This window comes from Xenopus laevis, chromosome 1L (genome assembly GCF_017654675.1).
Source record: "Xenopus laevis strain J_2021 chromosome 1L, Xenopus_laevis_v10.1, whole genome shotgun sequence".
NCBI lineage: Eukaryota > Metazoa > Chordata > Amphibia > Anura > Pipidae > Xenopus > Xenopus laevis.
In genome coordinates, this window is record NC_054371.1 from 214283769 (window position 1) to 214303582 (window position 19814).

The 19814-nt window shown below is 41.2% G+C and overlaps 1 protein-coding gene across 2 annotated transcripts in view; it reads left to right on the forward strand.

Moving 5' to 3' along the window:
• Positions 1-5194: 5194 nt before the first annotated feature.
• Positions 5195-19814, forward strand: part of LOC108718405 (rapamycin-insensitive companion of mTOR-like) — a 99832-nt gene continuing 85212 nt past the window's right edge. Inside the window, exon 1 of one of the 2 annotated variants that reach the window (XM_041569517.1) lies at positions 5195-5433. In XM_041569517.1, coding sequence (XP_041425451.1) covers positions 5385-5433 — 49 coding nt within the window. In that variant the 5' untranslated portion in view covers positions 5195-5384. The remainder of the gene's footprint in view (positions 5434-19814) is intronic. The other variant, XM_041569513.1, reaches the window with a different exon arrangement.

The window sequence follows — 19814 nt, forward strand, 5'->3', positions numbered from 1 at the left end:
GCCTTTTTTTCTTTGCAAATGTAGCATTTTAACCTTTTCAACCTGCACCCTGTGACTGTAAAAGGTTCTGCCGATTGCAGAAGCTGGTGCTGCCATACCGAAATAATTCAAAAATCTGAAATTACCAGGGCCACAATTGGGGTCCCCTCCTGTACAATGGAGTAAGCACATATGGTGGGGCGGAACACTAATCCTCCATTGCGTCACTTGTTTGCTCATTGACCTTAGAACTGACCTTTAATATATTTTAGTTCATCATCAACATGTTAGAAGTTTACATTCAGATAAAAGAATATGTTGGAGAGCAACTGTTGCCTTTAGGGCAGAGACACACGCTAAGTCGCCAGAAGTTGGCTCATGAGGAAACTTCGGGAGACTTTGGAAAACAAAGTGCTCCGAGTGCTATCCCGCTGGTGATTTATATTTTAGCCGGCAGGAAGGCTTTTCAGGGAGATTAGTCGCCTGAAATAGTGTCGATTTGTTGCCAGGCGACTTAATCTCCTCAAATCTTTGCATGTGTCTCTGCTCTATGGGGTATTTTCGTAATTTGGACCTCCATACTTTGTCTACTAAGGAATCATTTAAATATTAATAAAACTCAATAAGATAGTTTTGCCTTCAATAAGGATGAATCATATCTTAGTTGGGATCAAGTACAGAAGCTACTGGTTTATTATTATTACAGAAAAAAAGGAAATCATTTTTAAAAATTTGGACTTGCTGTGGTTTTTCTCGAAGACGTTTCACCAACCATCCGACTGGTGAAACGTCTCCAAGAAAAACACAGCAAGTCCAGTTGATTTGACTTATTTCTACAGATATACCATGACCTGGATGAATGAGAATCTTCACAAACAAAAATTTGAATTATTTTATTAAAATGGAGTCTATGAGAGATGGCCTTCCTGTAATTCAGAGCTTTCAGACAATAGATCCCATACCTGTATTGTGAGTATTATCCATTGTCTATAAAGAGCTGATGTAAAGACTGCTGGAAATCTATAACAGTTCCCATGAGCCTACTTGTATGTTTGACTGTGGAAGGAAATCCATGCAGATAGAAGGAGAGTATACAAACCCCTTTCAGGTAGTTCCCAGAACAAAGCCCCATTCTTGCAAAGTGATAGTGTTTACCTGCTCATGATACCCACTTCATGCAAGTAGCACAGTAAGCACACTCTCTACTAATTGTTCTATTCAGCCTTTGAACATGCAACACTCTATCTTCATACTTCTATCCATACAGCATTCAACACAGAATTCTTTATACAGATTAAAATCTATAGTTGATTTGAGTTGAGCTGAGGGTCCAGGCAATGAAATGAAATTGTCGATAGAACCTTTTCTCTGGGTAAGAACTGCTGTTCTGCTGCTCTTCACTACTGTGTTTGTTTAACTGTGAGCTTGTTCCAGGATCTGCCATCTCCCTTCTCTTACACTGAATTATCTCTTGAGGAGATGTTTAGCCATGAACATTGTTTCCTCTACATGTTTGTACAATGTTAAATATAGTTATCTCTGCCCATAAGTGTGTCTCCATAAATGGTACATATATTAGCAGTGGAGATAATTGTCTCTGGGAAGGGAGTGTGGCTGTGGGATAGCAGGTATAGTAGGGAGAGATGGTGCCTATAGTAACAGTGGGAAAATAGTCTCTGGGAAGGGAGTGTGACTGTGGGATAGCAGGTATAGTAGGGAGAGATGGTGCCTATAGTAACAGTGGGATAATAGTCTCTGGGAAGGGAGTGTGACTGTGGGATAGCAGGTATAGTAGGGAGAGATGGTGCCTATAGTAACAGTGGGATAATAGTCTCTGGGAATGGAGTGTGACTGTGGGATAGCAGGTATAGTAGGGAGAGATGGTGCTATAGTAACAGTGGGATAACAGTCTCTGGTAAGGGACTGTGGCTTTGGGATAGCAGGTATAGTAGGGAGAGATGGTGTCTATAGTAACAGCGGAATAATAGTCTCTGGGGAGGGAGTGTGTCTGTGGGATAGCAGGTATAGTAGCGAGAGATGGTGCCTATAGTAACAGCGGGATAATAGTCTCTGGGAAGGGAGTGTGACTGTGGGATAGCAGATATAGTAGGGAGAGATGGTGCCTATAGTAACAATGGGATAATAGTCTCTGGGAAGGGAGTGTGAGTGTGTGATAGCAGGTATAGTAGGGAGAGATGGTGCCTATAGTAACAGTGAATAATAGTCTCTGGGAAGGGAGTGTGACTGTGGGATAGCAGGTATAGTAGGGAGAGATGGTGCCTATAGTAACAGTGGGATATTAGTCTCTGGGAAGGGAGTGTGACTGTGGGATAGTAGGGAGAGATGGTGCCTATAGTAACAGTGGGATAATAGACTCTGGGAAGGGAGTGTGAGTGTGGGATAGCAGGTATAGTAGGGAGAGATGGTGTCTAAAGTAGTAGTATGGTGGGGATCAGGCCTGGACTGGGAGTCAAAATAGGCCCTGCCATTCCAAGTACAAAGAGGCCCAAACAGCCTCCTACCAGCCCACTATATGGTAACTTTCTATGGAACCATACAGCAGCCCCTCTGGCATTTGCCAGAACCCAGAGATTGCCAGTCCGGGCCTGGTGGGGATAATAACCAGATGGTGTGTGTGAACTAAGGTAATGGGTTGTTATGAGCTAAAATAACAAAAACGGCAGGGACTAAAGTCTTAGACTTAGAACTACTGTCCGATCCTAGAATATACTTGATTTTGACTGAAATAGCTGAGGCAATTATAACAGACTGCTCACCTTCAGCTGCTTCCATTCAAAGGAATGGGAAACACTCTGTCTGTAGCAGATGCTGGCACTGTCAGGCAGGGATGGCTCAAGAATGCAGAAGAGAGCATTCCCTAAATATTCCTAACAGAACCAGCATCTCTGACCGGAAGAGAATTTCCCATTCAGATACATGGGAAGTGGCTGCATGCTGTTAAAGGCATTTTGATCTTTGCAGTTCTCGATGAGAGACTCATAGGATTTCAGTCTGTGTTACAAATGAATTGTGGTTCCTCCCCAGAAGCCCAGTGGGATGTGGGTAGCCAATCACAGCTCAGATCTCACACAGGGAAAGCTGAGCTGCAGTTCTCTGTCAGGTCCACTTGGTTTCTGGCTGTAAATTATGGTTTGAGTTCAGTATCTAGTGGAATCCAAAAAATATGTCTTCTATGTATAAGTAATAAAATGAGTAACAATCACTGTGTTGACTTTCCATTGGGCTCATGGCACAAATGGCATTTTCTTAGCTGGGGCAACTGGCCATCAGCCTGTCATTAATTATAATGGAAATCTGCCGGACAAACCTAGGTGGCTTTTTGATTATGGAGAAAGAGTAGAACTTTCATTCTCATCTATATATAGCAATATTCTAAGCCAACTCACAATTAGTTATTATTTTTTGTCATTTATTTCTTATATTGTTATCTTTTTAATGTGTGTATGTAATGTGTTTTTTGTTTGGTTCTTGAACTCCAGTGACATCCAGAGAACATTTAGTAAGAATTTGAATGCTAATAATTTTAACCCTATTTTATCTTAAAAAAAGGCAAATACCAACTAGCAGCGTAGAGCATGGGTTATATTAGACCCTCTTTTCTCAGGATGGGCCTTCACTCAGTGGAAGTAACACATAAAAATGTTGCTGAACTACACCTCTATACTGGCCAGCTGCGTAAAATAACAATAATAATAAAAAAAAAAAAGACGACAGGGGCTATTTTGGAAACAAAATAACTTGAGGCTTTATTAGTGGACATGTCACCCAGACACAAAAAGCTGTATAATAAAAGTCCTTTTCAAATTAAACATGAAATCCAATTTCTATTTTTTATTAAAGCATTCATAGCTGTTGTAAGCTCATTTAAACATCTCAGCTGTCAATCAAATATTGAAATAGAATGCAAAAGGAAGCGCACACATAGAGTAGTATTGTCTCAATTAAGATAAGCAATTAAGCCCCTAGAGCCACAGAGTGTTTAAAAATGGTGCCTGGAGAGCTATATTGCAGAAGATCCACCAGTGTGATATTCTTCAAGGTTCCCCCTTTCGGGTATATACTCACAAGATTTCTTGGATTTTTGATGCATGTAGTAATGTTAATCAAATATTGTCTGTCCCTCCTCTATGCCGTGGGCATAGAGGCGGGGCAGACAATTACTTTCACTTTCCATTCAGCACTTCCTAGATGTCACTGCTCTCCCCACATTCCCCCTCTCTCTTCACCATTTAATTGTGTAGCCAGGACATGGGGATGGACATCAGGTCCCCCATTCTGGTGCACAAACAAGATTCTGAGATGATGCAAGACTTGTCTTAATAACTGTGTCCACAAGATGGCTCCTGCCTGCTTGCTGTATGAATTTGAAGACTGGAGGAAACAAGATTAGCTTGACTAATGTGTTAAAATAGGATTATGAATCATTTTTTTGGGTGACGGGTACCCTTTAAATTGCCACAGGGTTGCAATACTCACAGCACATAGGGTTGCCACCTGCCTGGTATTTTACCGGCCTGGTCGGTAAAAATGATGGTTGATCCCAATGTTATTAATAGGGGAAAAAAGATAAATATATAGGAAGGCCGGCATTTTTTTCCAGAAAAGGTGGCAACCCTAACAGCACATGAGCAGGGTCAGACTGGATCATTGGGGGCCCACCGGGACTGCAAAACGAAGGGCCATGGAGGCCGTGAACTCCGATGCCGTGAATCTGCACCGAGGGTAGGGTTGCCACCTGGTCAGTATTTTACCCGCATGGCCGGTAAAAGTGATGGTTGATCCCAATGTTATTAATAAGGAAAAAAGATAAATATATAGGAAGGCCGGTATTTCTTTCCAAAAAAAGTGGCAACCCTAGTAGCAACTTAGCTGGGGCCTGGGGGGAGGGGGGGTTATGTAGGGTAGGGTTTTTTTTAAATAATGGGTTTACTTCTCCTTTAAATTCCAAACTCCAATCACAGAAGAAAAAAAGTTTAGCCACTGGAAAAAACATGATACAAATAAGAAGCCTAATGTTCCACGATATACTAAACAATATGATGAAGTGAATTACACAGGCGGTTTAGCCAGTAACCATGAAGCAAAGGTAAAGAGAAAGGTGAATGGACTGCCAGAAACAAAGATGGACGCCGCTCTCCTATTTGTCCCCATAAAGAAAAGTCCATTTTTTCTGTTCCTAATGTCACAACGTATTTGTGTGTTTGTGTTTGTAACAGAACGTCATCCGTGTCCCAGAGTTAATAGCACGCTCGCCCACACACAAAGTACTCGCAGTCATCCCCACCCCTTTCATTGGAAGTCTGCAGCCGCCTACCTTGTTCCCGTCACCTCTCGCGAGATAGGCCGAGGTTTCCGGTGTTGTGAATGTCTCCCAGCCGCGCATCATGGCGGTCAGCATCCGCGCCCGCTCCCTCCGGCACCTCAGGCTAAGAGGTAATAGAACTGCCGGTTTTGTTGTTTACTGGGGCTGTGTGGGTCGTGGCCTAGGCTGGGTGCGGGACTCAGTAAGGGAGGGGTTGGTAGCGTTGCCCCGAGCTCTGGGAAGGGGGAGCCGGATACCCTGGTGATGGAGAGAGAAGTGTATTGATATCAGTGGGGGGGTAGAGGGTGTGTGGTCACGTGGAGCCACTTTATTATTGGGGCCCTGAACACTGTTATTCACTGTTGTACAACATGAACATTGGGACCCGAACTGTTACATGTTTATAGGGCGCAGGGGAAAAGGTGGGTTTGTTTTGGCTGCTCTGGGGAACACCCACTGTTAGTTTTGGGGAAGGACAGGGTGGGCCTGCCCTGGGGTTTATTTGATGGGGGAGAAAGGTAGAGTCTATATAAAAGGGCTCGTTCTCCTTCCAAACACTTTTTTTTTTTTTTTCAGTTCAATTATTTTCAGATTGTTCCCCAGAAATAAAGACTTTTTTTTTTTAAATTACTTTTCATTAATTATTTTCTATTTTCATTATTTTATAATAAGAAATCGCCAGCGGTATGGCACTCGCGGCGCTTTGTTTTCCGAAGTCTGTTACATTTACGCAACATTTAGTTGATCCATTTCTCAGCAGCATCTCTGGAGTATTAGCAAGTATTGTATCAATTCTAACAGCCGCCTTTAGGGTAAAGTCACACCTGGAGATTCGGGGAGATTTAGTGGCCCGGCGACTAATCGCCTCTTCTTTGGGGGCGGCTAATCTCCCCTGACGGCTTCCGCCTGCTAGAATGAGAAATCGCGGCATGGCACTCGCGGTGCGTTGTTTTCTAAAGTCGCCCGAAGTTGTCTCAAGAGGAAACTTCGGGTGACTTCGGAAAATGAAGCACCGCGAGTGCCATGCCGCAGGCGATTTCTCGATCTAGCCGGCAGAAGACAGGAGGAAGCCATTCGGGGAGATTAGTCGCCCCAAAGAAGAGGCGATTAGTCTCCCCAAAGAAGAGGCGATTAGTCGCCCCAAAGAAGAGGCGATTAGTCGCCGGGTGACTAGATCTCCCCAAATCTCCAGGTGTGACCTTACCCTTAATGAAACTCAGGGATTCTGCTCAGCAGGAGCAAAGATAAGAAATGGATCGACTAAATTTATCAATTTAGAACAGTTTACAGGGTCGGCGACCCCCCCTCCCAGATCTGCTTTAGAAGGTGAAAAATGACACTTTACAACTTTAATATTAGAAAACTGTGACACAAAGAAAATAGAAAGTAATTGGGAAAAAGTCGTTATTTCTGGTGATCTATCTTAAAACAACAAGTTGTTTGAAGGTGAACAACCCCTTTAAATGGTATATTTATTAAATAGGAACTAAAGCCTAAAAATATGGCCATGAACTCTGTATTAAGTGTATTGAACTTACTGTACAGCAGCCTGGTAACAATAAGCAGCCTTCCTGTGAGTCAGTATAACTGTGGGGAGCTATGAGGGGCCTGTTCAGTGGCACAGATCTTCCCTGTCAAAGGATAGTACAAAAACTCAGGGTGCAAGATGCAGAATGTTTAGCCCAATGCTCTGTTTACACTTCTTTCATAGGCTCTCTATACATATCAGGGGTGTCTGGCTGTTCTGCAAATCCACAGTTCTCATCAGAGGGAATTCTGGGAGTTGTAGTTCACAGCTGAGGGTTGCATTGTCTTTTTCTGATTAACATGTAATGGAGACCACAACCTGCTTGCGTTGTATAGGGTCCATACAGACGTCTGCAGTTAAAGGAACAGTAACACCTAAAATTGAAAGTGTTCTAAAGTAATGAAAATATCATGTAGTGTTGCCCTGCATTGGTAAAACTGATGTGTTTGCTTCAGAAACTCTACTATAGTTCATATAAACAAGCTGCTGTGTAGCAATGGTGGAAATTGAAAAAAGGCTATATGGCACAGGTTAAATAGTGGATAACAGATAACACCATTATGTTCTACAGAGCTTATCTGCTGTGTAATCTGAGCCTTTTCTCCTTTGAATGGCTGCCCCCATTGCTACACAGCAGCTTATTTTTTATAAACTATAGTAGTGTTTCTGAAGCAAACACTTAGATTTTGGAAAAACAGTAAAAAATAAATAATGGAAAATAATTGAATTTCTGGGGAACAATCTGAAAACATCTGAACTAAAAAAAAAAAAGGTGTTTGAAAGGTGAACAACCCCTTTAAAACACTTTAATTTTTTGATGTTGCTGTTCCTTTAACACAAAGTCCTGACTGACAAAAAGGCTGAAATTCAGAGTTGATCTCTATAATATTGGTTTCCTACTGGTGTCTAGCTTCTACCGTTTGCATATTTAACATTTTAATAACCATGGGAAATGCATAATGGCCTTCCACTAGTTGTTGACTGACCACTCCCTGCATGTCAGTGGAGGGATGTAAAGCTCCTTGCATGTCAGTGGAGGGATGTAAAGCTCCCGGCATGTCAGTGGTGGGATATAAAGCTCCCTGCATGTCAGTGGTGGGATATAAAGCTCCCTGCATGTCAGTGGTGGGATAGAAAGCTCCCTGCATGTCAGTGGTGGGATATAAAGCTCCCTGCATGTCAGTGGTGGGATATAAAGCTCCCTGCATGTCAGTGGAGGGATGTAAAGCTCCCTGCATGTCGGTGGTGGGATGTAAAGCTCCCTGCATGTCAGTGGAGGGATGTAAAGATCCCTGCATGTCGGTGGTGGGATATAAAGCTCCCTGCATGTCAGTGGTGGGATATAAAGATCCCTGCATGTCAGTGGAGGGATATAAAGCTCCCTGCATGTCAGTGGTAGGATATAAAGCTCCCTGCATGTCAGTGGTGGGATATAAAGCTCCCTGCATGTCAGTGGTGGGATATAAAGCTCTCTGCATGTCAGTGGTGGGATATAAAGCTCCCTGCATGTCAGTGGTGGGATAGAAAGCTCCCTGCATGTCAGTGGTGGGATAGAAAGCTCCCTGCATGTCAGTGGTGGGATAGAAAGCTCCCTGCATGTCAGTGGTGGGATAGAAAGCTCCCTGCATGTCAGTGGAGGGATAGAAAGCTCCCTGCATGTCAGTGGTGGGATAGAAAGCTCCCTGCATGTCAGTGGTGGGATAGAAAGCTCCCTGCATGTCAGTGGTGGGATAGAAAGCTCCCTGCATGTCAGTGGTGGGATAGAAAGCTCCCTGCATGTCAGTGGTGGGATAGAAAGCTCCCTGCATGTCAGTGGTGGGATAGAAAGCTCCCAGTAGTGATGGGGAGTCCAATTTGTAGTTACAACTGCCGTCTGCGGGTAGATGGGAGCTCTTAATTATGATATTGTCTATGACCTGTTGTGAAATCGTCAGACATTGATGAACTGAAACTCTGCTCGTTGTGTTTAAGCCACGGGCTGGTGCTGATCCAGAGCTTGGACATCTCCGTATTAGAGAGAAGCTATTCACGACCATCAGTGGCATATTCCTTGCAAAAACAACTCCTCTCTCAACTGCATGCTTGCACTGCACTCCCAAGCTCAGACGGGAGCTGTGACATCCGTGTGTGTGTGAGTGCTGGCAGTCTAATCTGGCCTAGCGTAGAGCAACGAGAGGTCACTGTGTTCAGCGGTTGCTCTAGGCATAAGCAGGTGATGGGAACAGAAGGTTTATTTAGTTATTTAGACTGTTACATAAATCTTACTCTGGAGTTCCTCATGTCTGCTGTAATATTACTTTCCATGTTTCATGGAGAGTAAATGTGTGATTCCTTAGTACTGTTATTCAGACCCCAAAATTTTTCTTTAATAGGTAAAATCCTGCAGCTGCCAGTTACTGTTTTATTCTCATTGTACAGTAAAACCCTGCAGCTGCGAGTTACAGTTTTGGTCTGATTGTACAGTAAAACCCTGCAGCTGCCAGTTATTGTTTTATTCTGATTGTACAGTAACCTCCTGCAGCTGCCAGTTACTGTTTTATTCTCATTGTACAGTAAAACCCTGCAGCTACGAGTTACAGTTTTGGTCTGATTGTACAGTAAAACCCTGCAGCTGCCAGTTATTGTTTTATTCTGATTGTACAGTAAAACCCTGCAGCTGCCAGTTATTGTTTTATTCTGATTGTACAGTAACCTCCTGCAGCTGCCAGTTACTGTTTTATTCTCATTGTGCTGTATTTAGGGTTTTGCTATGACCGAGCAGCAAGTCACAGCATTGTAGCTCCCTTGCTGCCAGAGAGGTCAGCATTTGCCTTGCGTAATAAACCTCCAATCTCCTGGCAGATTTGGTGCATCGGCAGATATTTTCTAGCATGTTATCCAGAATACTCGGCACCTGGGTTTTTCCGGATAAGGGGCTCTTCTGTAATTTGGATCTCCCTACCTTAAATCTATAAAAAAAAAATAATTAAACATTAAATAAACCAGATAGGATTGCTTTTACTCCAGTAAGGATAAATTATATCTTAGTTGGAATCAAGTACAAAGTACTGGTTTATTATCAAAGAGAAAAGGGAAATTAAAAAAGTCAATTATTTAATTAAATGGACTCTATGGGAGATGGCCTTCCCGTAATTCTGAGCTTTCTGGATAATTGGTTTTCGAATAATGGATCCCATACCTGTACATAACTTTCTTATGATAGTATGTGTATTCTCAGCTTTACAGGTGACGATTCATTTTGGTATTTTTCAGCCAGTGATTCCAAATCTGTTGGGGGGGGCTGATCTGGTGGGCGTGTCCTAACATTCCCTGCCAGAAGCACAATAGGAGGGGGACAGCCAATCACAGCCCTGCAGTCACACAAGGAAAAACATCCTTCAGTTCCCTATCAGGTCATGCAAGCTGCTGAATGGTTCCTGTCCTACAGTGCAGAGTGTGCCACGGCTCCCCTGCACAGCCTGGGAATTCAGGGAGCAGGAAGTGGAAGAGAAGGGAGGGATTATTAGGGTTTTTACAGAAATATTCAATAAAATCAGCCTGAAACACTACTTTTTTTTAGCACAATTCTTCTATGTCTAAATGAGTATGACTGATTGGTACGCTGTTATTTTTTTTACACAAAATGTCTCCTTTGAAGTTTGCTCCCAGGAAAAGTTTAGAAAGTTTCGTGCCCACCGTGGGAAAGAAACAAGGGATGTTTTGTCGCCTGCAGTAGCCAAGATTTATCCCAACTTGTTTTCCATTGTCCTAGTTTAGTTTGGGAAAGAGTTGGGAAGAATGCTGATTTGTTTTCCTAGGTCAACCTGAAAGCCCTGCTTGAAGTTCAGTTTGGGTGAGATTTGGAGCAAATACTCAGTTGCTGTCCTAAATGTTTTCGGAACTATGGTTGAATGGCTGAAAATTTCCAATGCAATGCCCCAGACCTATAGTTCAAGGTGAAGGCATCCAACCGAACAGAAGACAGCAGGCACTCGCAGATCCCACAACAGCAGGCTTGTAAAAGAACTTTCTTTAAGGCCACAAAGTAAATTAGCTTTAGGCATTTCGTTCATTCGAGCAGGCCTATAGGTTTTTGTGGGATCTGTGAGTGCCTGCTATCTTCTGTTTGGTTGAATGGCTGATACACCAATGTTTTCCTCTATCTGTGCCCCCTGAACAAATATTGGACCTACAAGGGGGTTTGATCTGTGGAAATCTGAAAGTGTCTGACTTAAAGCATAAGTAAACCTTAAAAATTAGTAAATGTGCTATTCTAATCACTTTTGCAATGTACGTTCATTATTTATTTATTTTTTTAATTCCAAGATATTAAAGGATACATGTACTGTTAACGTGAATGAATTTCGCTTATCCTTTAAGCTGGTCATCGCTTGCACAAAGCATTGGCTTTTGAAGCAAAAGAAAAAAAAAAAGTATTTGTTTTTGAGACCAAACATGACTCACTTTTTATCTTTGTACCGTGGCAGTGTTCTAAAGTCATCTCGTGGGGATTCTAACTCCTCGACTGCTGATTCATCTGCCCCCTCTCATTCCTCTTGCTTTGTAACATTATCACTTATTAGAAAACTGCTTGCACTGGTGAGCCTGTCGCATGTGATTATGGTACTCTGCTTGTTTGCTTATTGAAAAGATTGAAACGCCTCCTTAAAAATGAAAGTGATTGTGCACAAAATACTCCCATAAGCACTTTCACAATTCACATTCATGCTTTCTTATCACTTCTGTTATTGAGGAATGTGCGTTAAAGGGGTTGTTCACCTTTAAATTAACTTTTAGTATGATGTAGAGAGTGATATTCTGAGACAATTTGCAATTAGTTTTCTGGTAACTAGGGTCCAAATTACCCTAGCAACCATGCATTGATTTGAATAAGACACTGGAATATGAATAAGAGAGGCCCGAATAGCAGGATCAGTGATAAAAAGTAACAATAACAATACATTTGTAGCCTTACAGAGCATTTGTTTTTTTAAAAGGGAGTCAGCGACGCCCATTTGAAAGCTGCAAAGAGCCAGAAGAAAAAGGCAAATAACTATAACTATAAAAAAATAAATAATGAAAACCAATTGAAAATTTGCTTAGAATTGGCCGTTTTATCACATAAATAAAAGTTACCTTAAAGGTGAACCACCCCTTTAAAAATGTGTTTCTGTGACGGTTCCTGCGGTGATCATGGACTGCTGCAGCACTGGCTGCTTGGAATGTAATACAGGCATGGGATCCATTATTTCAGAAACCCGTTATCAAGAAAGCTCAGAATTAAGGAGTTGACTTAAGGTGGCCAAACACTGAGAGATCCGCTCGTTTGGCGATGTCGCCAAACGAGCTTATCTCTCCCCGATATGCCCACCTTGAGGTGGGCAATATCGGGCTGATCCGATCATGGGCCCTAGGGCCCAACGATCGGGTCCTAACAAATAGCAATGGGTGGTCGGATCGCGGGATTGCAACGAATAGATGCGGCCGCAATCCGACGGGATTTTGCGTCTCATCCGATCGAGATCTGGCCGACTTTCGGCCAGATCTCGATCGGTGAAGCCCATAGGGGGGCCCCATACACGGGCCAATAAGCTGCCGGCACAGTCTGTCGGCAGCTTTTATCGGCCTGTGTATGGCCATACTTACTCACAAGCAACATGTTGCTCTCCAACCCCTTGGATTTTTCTCCAAATGGCCTCAAAGCAGGTGCTTATTTTTGAATTCCAGGCTTGGAGGCAAGAGTTGGTTGCATAAAAAACAGGTGTACTGCCAAACAGAGCCTCCTGTAGGCTGCCAGTCCACATAGGGGCTACCAAATCACAGCCCATAATTGGCACCCCAGAAACATTTTTCATGCTTCTGTTGTTCCCCAACTGTTCTTTTTTTTACTTGGGCTCATGAGTAAAAAAGGTTGTGAATCCCTGGTCTATAGCTATCTAGTGATGATTGCAAACCAGGAGCATGTGCAGTAACCTGGTATTTAACTGTGTTTGAATCTAGTTTTCATTGTCCACCAGATCTAGGTGCAAAAAGGCAAGTGACCAGACACGGGAGATTGGTGTTTTGCCCCTAGATCTGTTGTGCTACTCTGCTGTGCAGCCGTTGAAAAGATTAAATGAATGATTCCATACTAAACCCTCAAAAACCTTTCATAAAATTATTCAGACCCTTTAGTCAATTCTTTCCTTTTTCGCCATAATGAAACCTACTTTGAAAACTCTTTCAGTGTCTGTTTAATTTCACTAAAAACCAATGGTCAAAATCCAATCTCTGTTGACTGGAAACCACCTAAAATCACCCGGTTTACTTTCTTCACAGGTGCTTGCTATTCAACTAAACGGATGGGGGATTTAAAGTTATTTTGCCACTTTCTATTGATCTCAAAAACACCAGGAATACACCGCTTTAAATTTTCCTTGTGCCATTGCTCTTAATTGTGAAGAATTTATAATGTGGCAGTTAATTTGGTTTTCTGGTAGAGGCTATTGTGAGTTTACTAATGGATTTTTTTTTTTTTTACATATGTTCTCGTATAGCAAATGCATCATTATTAGGAAAGGGAAAGGGTATGAAGTAAAATCCAAATGTCCCATTTATCAGGAATTGAGCTACATCAAACCACAGAGACACTGCTTAGAAAAGTTATCCCGTAAAAAATTCCGTAAACATACAGTAAAGCGCAAAACCAGACCACCAGTTACTTTAAAGGAGACAAGACTGAAGTAATGTCAATCATATCAAGGGCTCTGCATAAGACAGGCATGGGAACTGTTATCCAGAATGCTAAGGACCTGGAGCTTTCCGGATAACATATCTCTAATTTGGATCTTCATACCTATCATATGACCATTAAATAAACCCAATAGGCTGGTTTTGCTTTCAGTAAGGATTAATTATATCTTAGTTGGGATCAAGTACAATGTACAGTTTAATTATTACAGACAAAAAAATTTAATCATTTTTAAAAATGTGGATTATTTGGATAAAATGGATAATTAGATAGACAGCCTTTCCATAATTCAGATCTTTCTGGATAACGGCTTTCCGTATAACTGATCCCATACATGTACTGGCATTTATAGGAATGTGGCATAAAAGAAGCCATTACTCAGCCAGAACCATGTGAAACCACATCTGGTCACAGTTCCAATGTTGGAAAAGGTTTTGTGGCCAAATAGGAAGACTGAGAAAACTTTTTTTTTTTTTTTTTTTTTTAACTGTGTAGTTAAAGGGATACTTTTCAAAACACATCAGTGAATAGTGCTGCTCTAGCAGACTTCTGCACTGAAATCCATTTTTAAATCTGACATGGGGCTAGACATATTGCCAGTTTCCTAGGAGCCCCCAGTCATGTGGCTTGTGCTCTGATAAACTTCAGTCACTCTTCACTGCTGCACTGCAAATTTGAGTGATACCCCCTCTCCAGCAGCATAGCAACAGATCAATGGGAAGGTAACCAGATAGCAGATCCCTAATGCAAGTTAACAGCTCCCTGGTAGACAAAACAACAACACTCAATGTTAAAAATCCAGGTCCCACTTCGACTCCTTCAGTTACATTGAATAGGAGAAAAATAGTCTGCCAGAAAGCAATTCCGTAGTGCAGCGCTGGCTTTTTCTGACCAGGCAAAATGACCTGAGATGGCTGCCTACACACCAATATTACAGCTAAAAAATACACTTGCTGGTTCAGGAAGGACATTTTATATGGTAGATTGAATTATTTGCAGTTTAATCAGTGTAATTTAGAAATAAAAAATGCATCATAAAAATCATGACAGAATCCCTTTAAGATAACAGTGCCTAAACCCAAAAACACCATACCATGTTAAGTATAGTGAGGGTATCCTCATGCCTTGGGATTGCTTTTGAATGGCAGAGACTTGGGTATCATGTTTAAGTAGGAGGAACATGAGATGGAGCAAAACACTGGGAAAAAACTGCAAGAGAACCTGTTTCAGTCTGCTAAAAAGACTGGATGAAAGTTCATTTTTTGGCAGGGCAATGATCCCACACACAAGGCCAAACTAACAGTGGAGTGGCTCAAAAAAAAAGTGAATGTCCTACAATAGCCTGGTCCAAGATCTGAGCTTAGTCCAGTTGAGAATCTCTAGTGCTGTTTAAAAACAAAGGTTCAAAAGCATCCCCATAACCTGAGCAACCTGGAGCAAATCTGCCGGGAAGAATAGGGCAAAACCCGGTGTGCAAAACGTTACATACTTGCTCCCATTAACTTAATGCTGTTATTGTTCCAAAAGTTGGCTCTACATGTTACTAAAGCTTAGGTAAATTTATGCAAAAAACATATTTCAGATTTTTAATACGGTTGAAAAAATTTAAGTAAATCACTCAAAAAGCTAATTTTGAGCCTTATTGCTCTGGAAAGAAGATATTGCAGATAAAATGTCACTGCAGGATTTTTTTTTTTTTTTTTCCCCAAGATCTTCCCCACTATAGATTCCAGACTTGCTGGTCTATAACCAGACTTCGATCGTATACCATTTTTAAAGCTCTCAAACGAATGGGTGTATTGGATAGTGCTTTGTTAAAGGGGAGCTCCACAAAAACATAACTTAAGCTTTTTGAAAAGTAAACATAAAGCAATATACATCAATTAAAAAATATGCTGACTCTCATGATTTTTGATGGTTTCTGACACTAGGGCAAGGCCAGATGTGACGTTTTTGCAGCGTTTTTACGTTGCGTTTTTAAAAAAGAACAGCCAGGCATAAATACGCCACTGGAACCACATGCGACATTCAACATGCCTTTTTCATGCGTTTTTCAGCACGTACGATTCTTTTCCCAACATGCACGTCTCATTGTTCTCATTGAGAATTTGGACGCCATATTTCAAATGCGCTGCGTGTTTATATAAGTGTGGTTTCAAATGTGCAGATCCCATAGAGTCTATTGATTTGGTAGTTTCTTGACGTATTGGCGTTTCTGCTAAAAAACGCCAATACTGCCTTTCTGTGTGAATTGCCATAGTGCGTTATCCATTAGTTTCAGTGGTAGTGCAGTTAATGCGTATTTACGCCTGGCTGTTCTTTTTTAAAAACGCAACATAAAAACGCCACCTCTGGCCTTGCCCTAAGCCTAGTCCACTGCTCTCCTGCTGATCTGTCTGACTACTTTGCTGAGCTTGCTGACTACTGTTACTTTGTATCAACTGCCATCTGTCCTCAGCCTGCATACTCCAAACCCCACAATTCCCTGCACACGTGATTTCAATAAGGAAAGGAACATCACAGTGCAATGCATTGTGGGTTATGTAGTTCCTGCATGCGGTCTATAAGCTGTGGAGAAGTTGTTACAATTTGTAACATCAGTGTTTAGTCCCTCCTTCCCTGCCAGGATTTCAAATGATGCAGAAAGAGAAGAACTGGATTTCAGCATAGAAAATGGCATTTATTCATAATTTTTAAAGAAACCGGTAACTCTGATGGGTATATGAGGGGTTTCTGTGTTGTAAGCCTCTTTATCAAATTTTGGTTTGGAAGCCGGAGTTCCCCTTTAACATCACTTTACAGGAAAATATTTATCAAATTTGCATGCCTCTATTTTCTACTCCTAATCTGGCCACACAAGAGCCTTCTAAAATTTTGGGACTGCTGGCTGTATATTGGTGCAATTTGTTCCCATGCACTGATACAACTGAGCCAGTCTTATCTTACCTATGGTTACTTCGAAATCTTATCATTTTATTAGGTGATCATCGTCTGTAAAGCTGAGGTACAAGAGCATGCAGGTTATTGCCATGTATTTGGGCTACTTAAAAAGTATGGACGAAATTGCTCAGTAGTGCTCTATGTGCCACTTGCTGTCCAAAATCTTACTTTTTCAGATGTCCTCTGGGCTTATTCACCATTGCAACAATTGGTTTGATATGCGCTTCCGTTTATAGAATAAAGTACACCAACTTTTGTGTCCCCCAAATGTCTCAAAAGTTCCCTGTATTCTACAGGAATCCGGAGCCAAAAGATTTGTCCCGATATTGCGTTCACAACTGGCGATCGCTTCTTGTCTTTAAAATAAAAGAGACAAAACGCAACAATGTGAAATATCGTAAGAGCCGGTATCAGGGCCCTGCTTAGTTAGTACTCACAGGATTTCCCAGACACGGCTACAGATAGAAACCGGTCCGCAGTGTGGCAAGGCTCAACCCGTTCCTCCAAGCGGTGTTGCTGCTCTCTTCACGGTATGTTGCGCTCACTTTCTTTGCCATCTCGCTCCTGGACGCACTAGTTGCCTCGTGTCCCACAGTCTCGGCGTCTTCCCATCCACTTCCTAGTTCAACCAGGGTCAGATCCTCACGGGATAATTTAGCGGATAAGAGATGCCTTGTACTGGGGAATTGTACAAGCAACAAGAGGGAAACTCAAATATTTGAATGTCTTTTATTCATAAACATAGTAGTTACTTACACTTCAAAATGCTCTGCCTAACGCGTTTCGTGAATCAATCACTTCCTCGGAGGCTAAAGTTCACTTTACTTGATCACTCCTTTATAGTCTGCCTAATTGGCATAATTGGTTACCTCCTTTCAATTACCAACAATTAACATTCAGAAAGGATGTAAAAAGGGATAGATGCTTTAACTTAATGAATTTAAAATTGATACATTTTAAATAATTAAAAATACAAATTCTCGAAATTAGACATTTATATGTATTAAATATTAATATAAATATTAAAAACAATTTACTCAGATAAAACAATTTTTATATCAAGATCTATATTCAAACCCATTGGTTGTAACGTTTTTAGGGATATTATCCATCTGGTTTCTTCTTGTGATATTATTTGGACATTGTTGCCACCCCTCCAGGTTTTTTATTCACCATTGCATTTAGCTGAAACAGACTTGCATTTGATGGAGTCTTGTAATTGCTGCTCATTTTTAGTTAGTGGTATGATACAAGGGCAATAATTAGCTCACTGCCCCTCTGAGCTGTCAGTCTGCGTGGGTTTTTAAAGGAGAACTAAAGCTTAACTAAAGAAGTAGCTAGAAATGTTGTACTTTATGTTTTGGACTTCTGTACCAGCTCAAGGCAACCACAGCCGTTTAGCAGTAAAGATCTGTGTCTCTAAAGATGCCCCAGTAGTTCCCAATCTTCTTTTCTGCTGATTCACTGCACGTGCTCTGTGCTGCTGTCACTTACTGAGTTTAGGGACACACTCACAATATACAGTACACATAGAATAGAAATGTCACAATATAAGGCTAATTAGTAATTAATACAGATAATTACTACATGGCAGCACAGAAACCAGTGCAATTAGCATCAGCATTTAATAATCAGCCCTGTAGCATCAGTTTATATTACAGGCCAACCTCATTTTCTGCTGGATAATTAGTGACGACCCCTAAGCTTAGCTTCTCAACAGCTGCTCAGAGCCCAAGATGGTGACCCCCTGTGACAAGTTTGAAGTCCTGGATCATTGCTGCTATTGACAAGCTGAAACTTTAGCCTCGTGCAATTAGTGGTGTATAAAATACAGCATTTTTAGTCCTACTAATTTTTAGGGGTTAGTTAATGATAAGAGTTTTAAGGTGGCCATAGATGCACCAATAATACCGTACGAAACAAATTTGCATACAATATTTGCTACATGACTGATATCGGCAGAAGACTTGTATATTGATTTGCTCGTCGATTGGGCTGGCTGGAAAATTTTGATCGGGCGTCTTTGAAGGCACCTGAACATCGGCCCTTGTTAGTGCTGATACAGGTAGAACTCTATTGTTTCTACCCGTATACCTGACGATTCAGCTCTACACCTGTATTGAAACAAACAATCTTTCCTCAAAATATCTTTTCCAGTAAAGATTGCAATTGTAACGTCCATGGCCATCTTAAGTCATAAAGTGGCTGTCTTTCGAGAGAGAGATATATATATATATATATATATATATATATATATATATATATATATATATATATATATATATATATATATATAGCAGATGTATAAACAAGGCAAAATAAACGGATCTCGACCTGATTTGGAAACCCACGCACTGGGCCATACTGTGCTGATCAATCTGTGGGCCCTAAGTTGACCTAACCCATCATGTTACTCGTTAAGTTTCTGATGCAGGGAGAGCGAGCCTGTCCTGTTTAGTTTTAGATCTGTGCAGAGAAGCATCAGGAAACCTGGCCAACTTAGGCATACTTTATGCGGCTATTGGTATTTCCCCAGTACAATAAACCTTCTGGATCTCTGAAATGTTGGCAACTAATTGCAGACATTCTTAGCAGCCCAGAAGGTGTATTTGAAAGATTCAGCATTGTGTGCGCTATCAATACTACGCTGTTCCATCCAACAAAGCTTCTGTGGTCTGGTGCTGTATCTGTGAAATTCTAGGAAGCACAGCTCTCCAGTGAGTCCACAAGAATCCCACATAACTTTGGAATTTGCATGTCTCCACTACATTTTTCAGATAACTGATATTAACAGAACACACAGCGGGTTATTTATTACAACTCTAATTTCTCATATTTTTATTAAACCAAGCTTGACCAAACTCCCATCCAGGATTTTATCTTATTTTTCAATAAAATAACTCAAAAAAGTCAGGTTGAGAAAAGAATTCGATAAAATCAAGTGAGAACTCGAATCGTACAATTTTTGTGGGATTTGACGCCCAAATCACTTCAGGGTTTTTGGGCTATAATCCCAAAAAAAAAAAAAAAAAATTTTTCGGATTATTGGAGGAAGACCACGATGTCTTCAAAATATAAAAGGGATGTCTTCCGTTGATTTCTACATGAACTCTGCAGGTTTGAGATGGCAGATTTTCATATTTGGACTTTTTGTAGCCTTGGAGTATAATAAATTCACTCATCACTAGTTGTAATGTATCGGTGTGTTTCTTCCTTGCCGTAGTCCTTGGAATCTATGCACATCTTATTTCATCTGATCCTTAAAGAATCAGTAACATAAATTTTTTTTAAAAAAAAAGAATCGTTCATACACAATGAAAAAAATCCACAAAGAC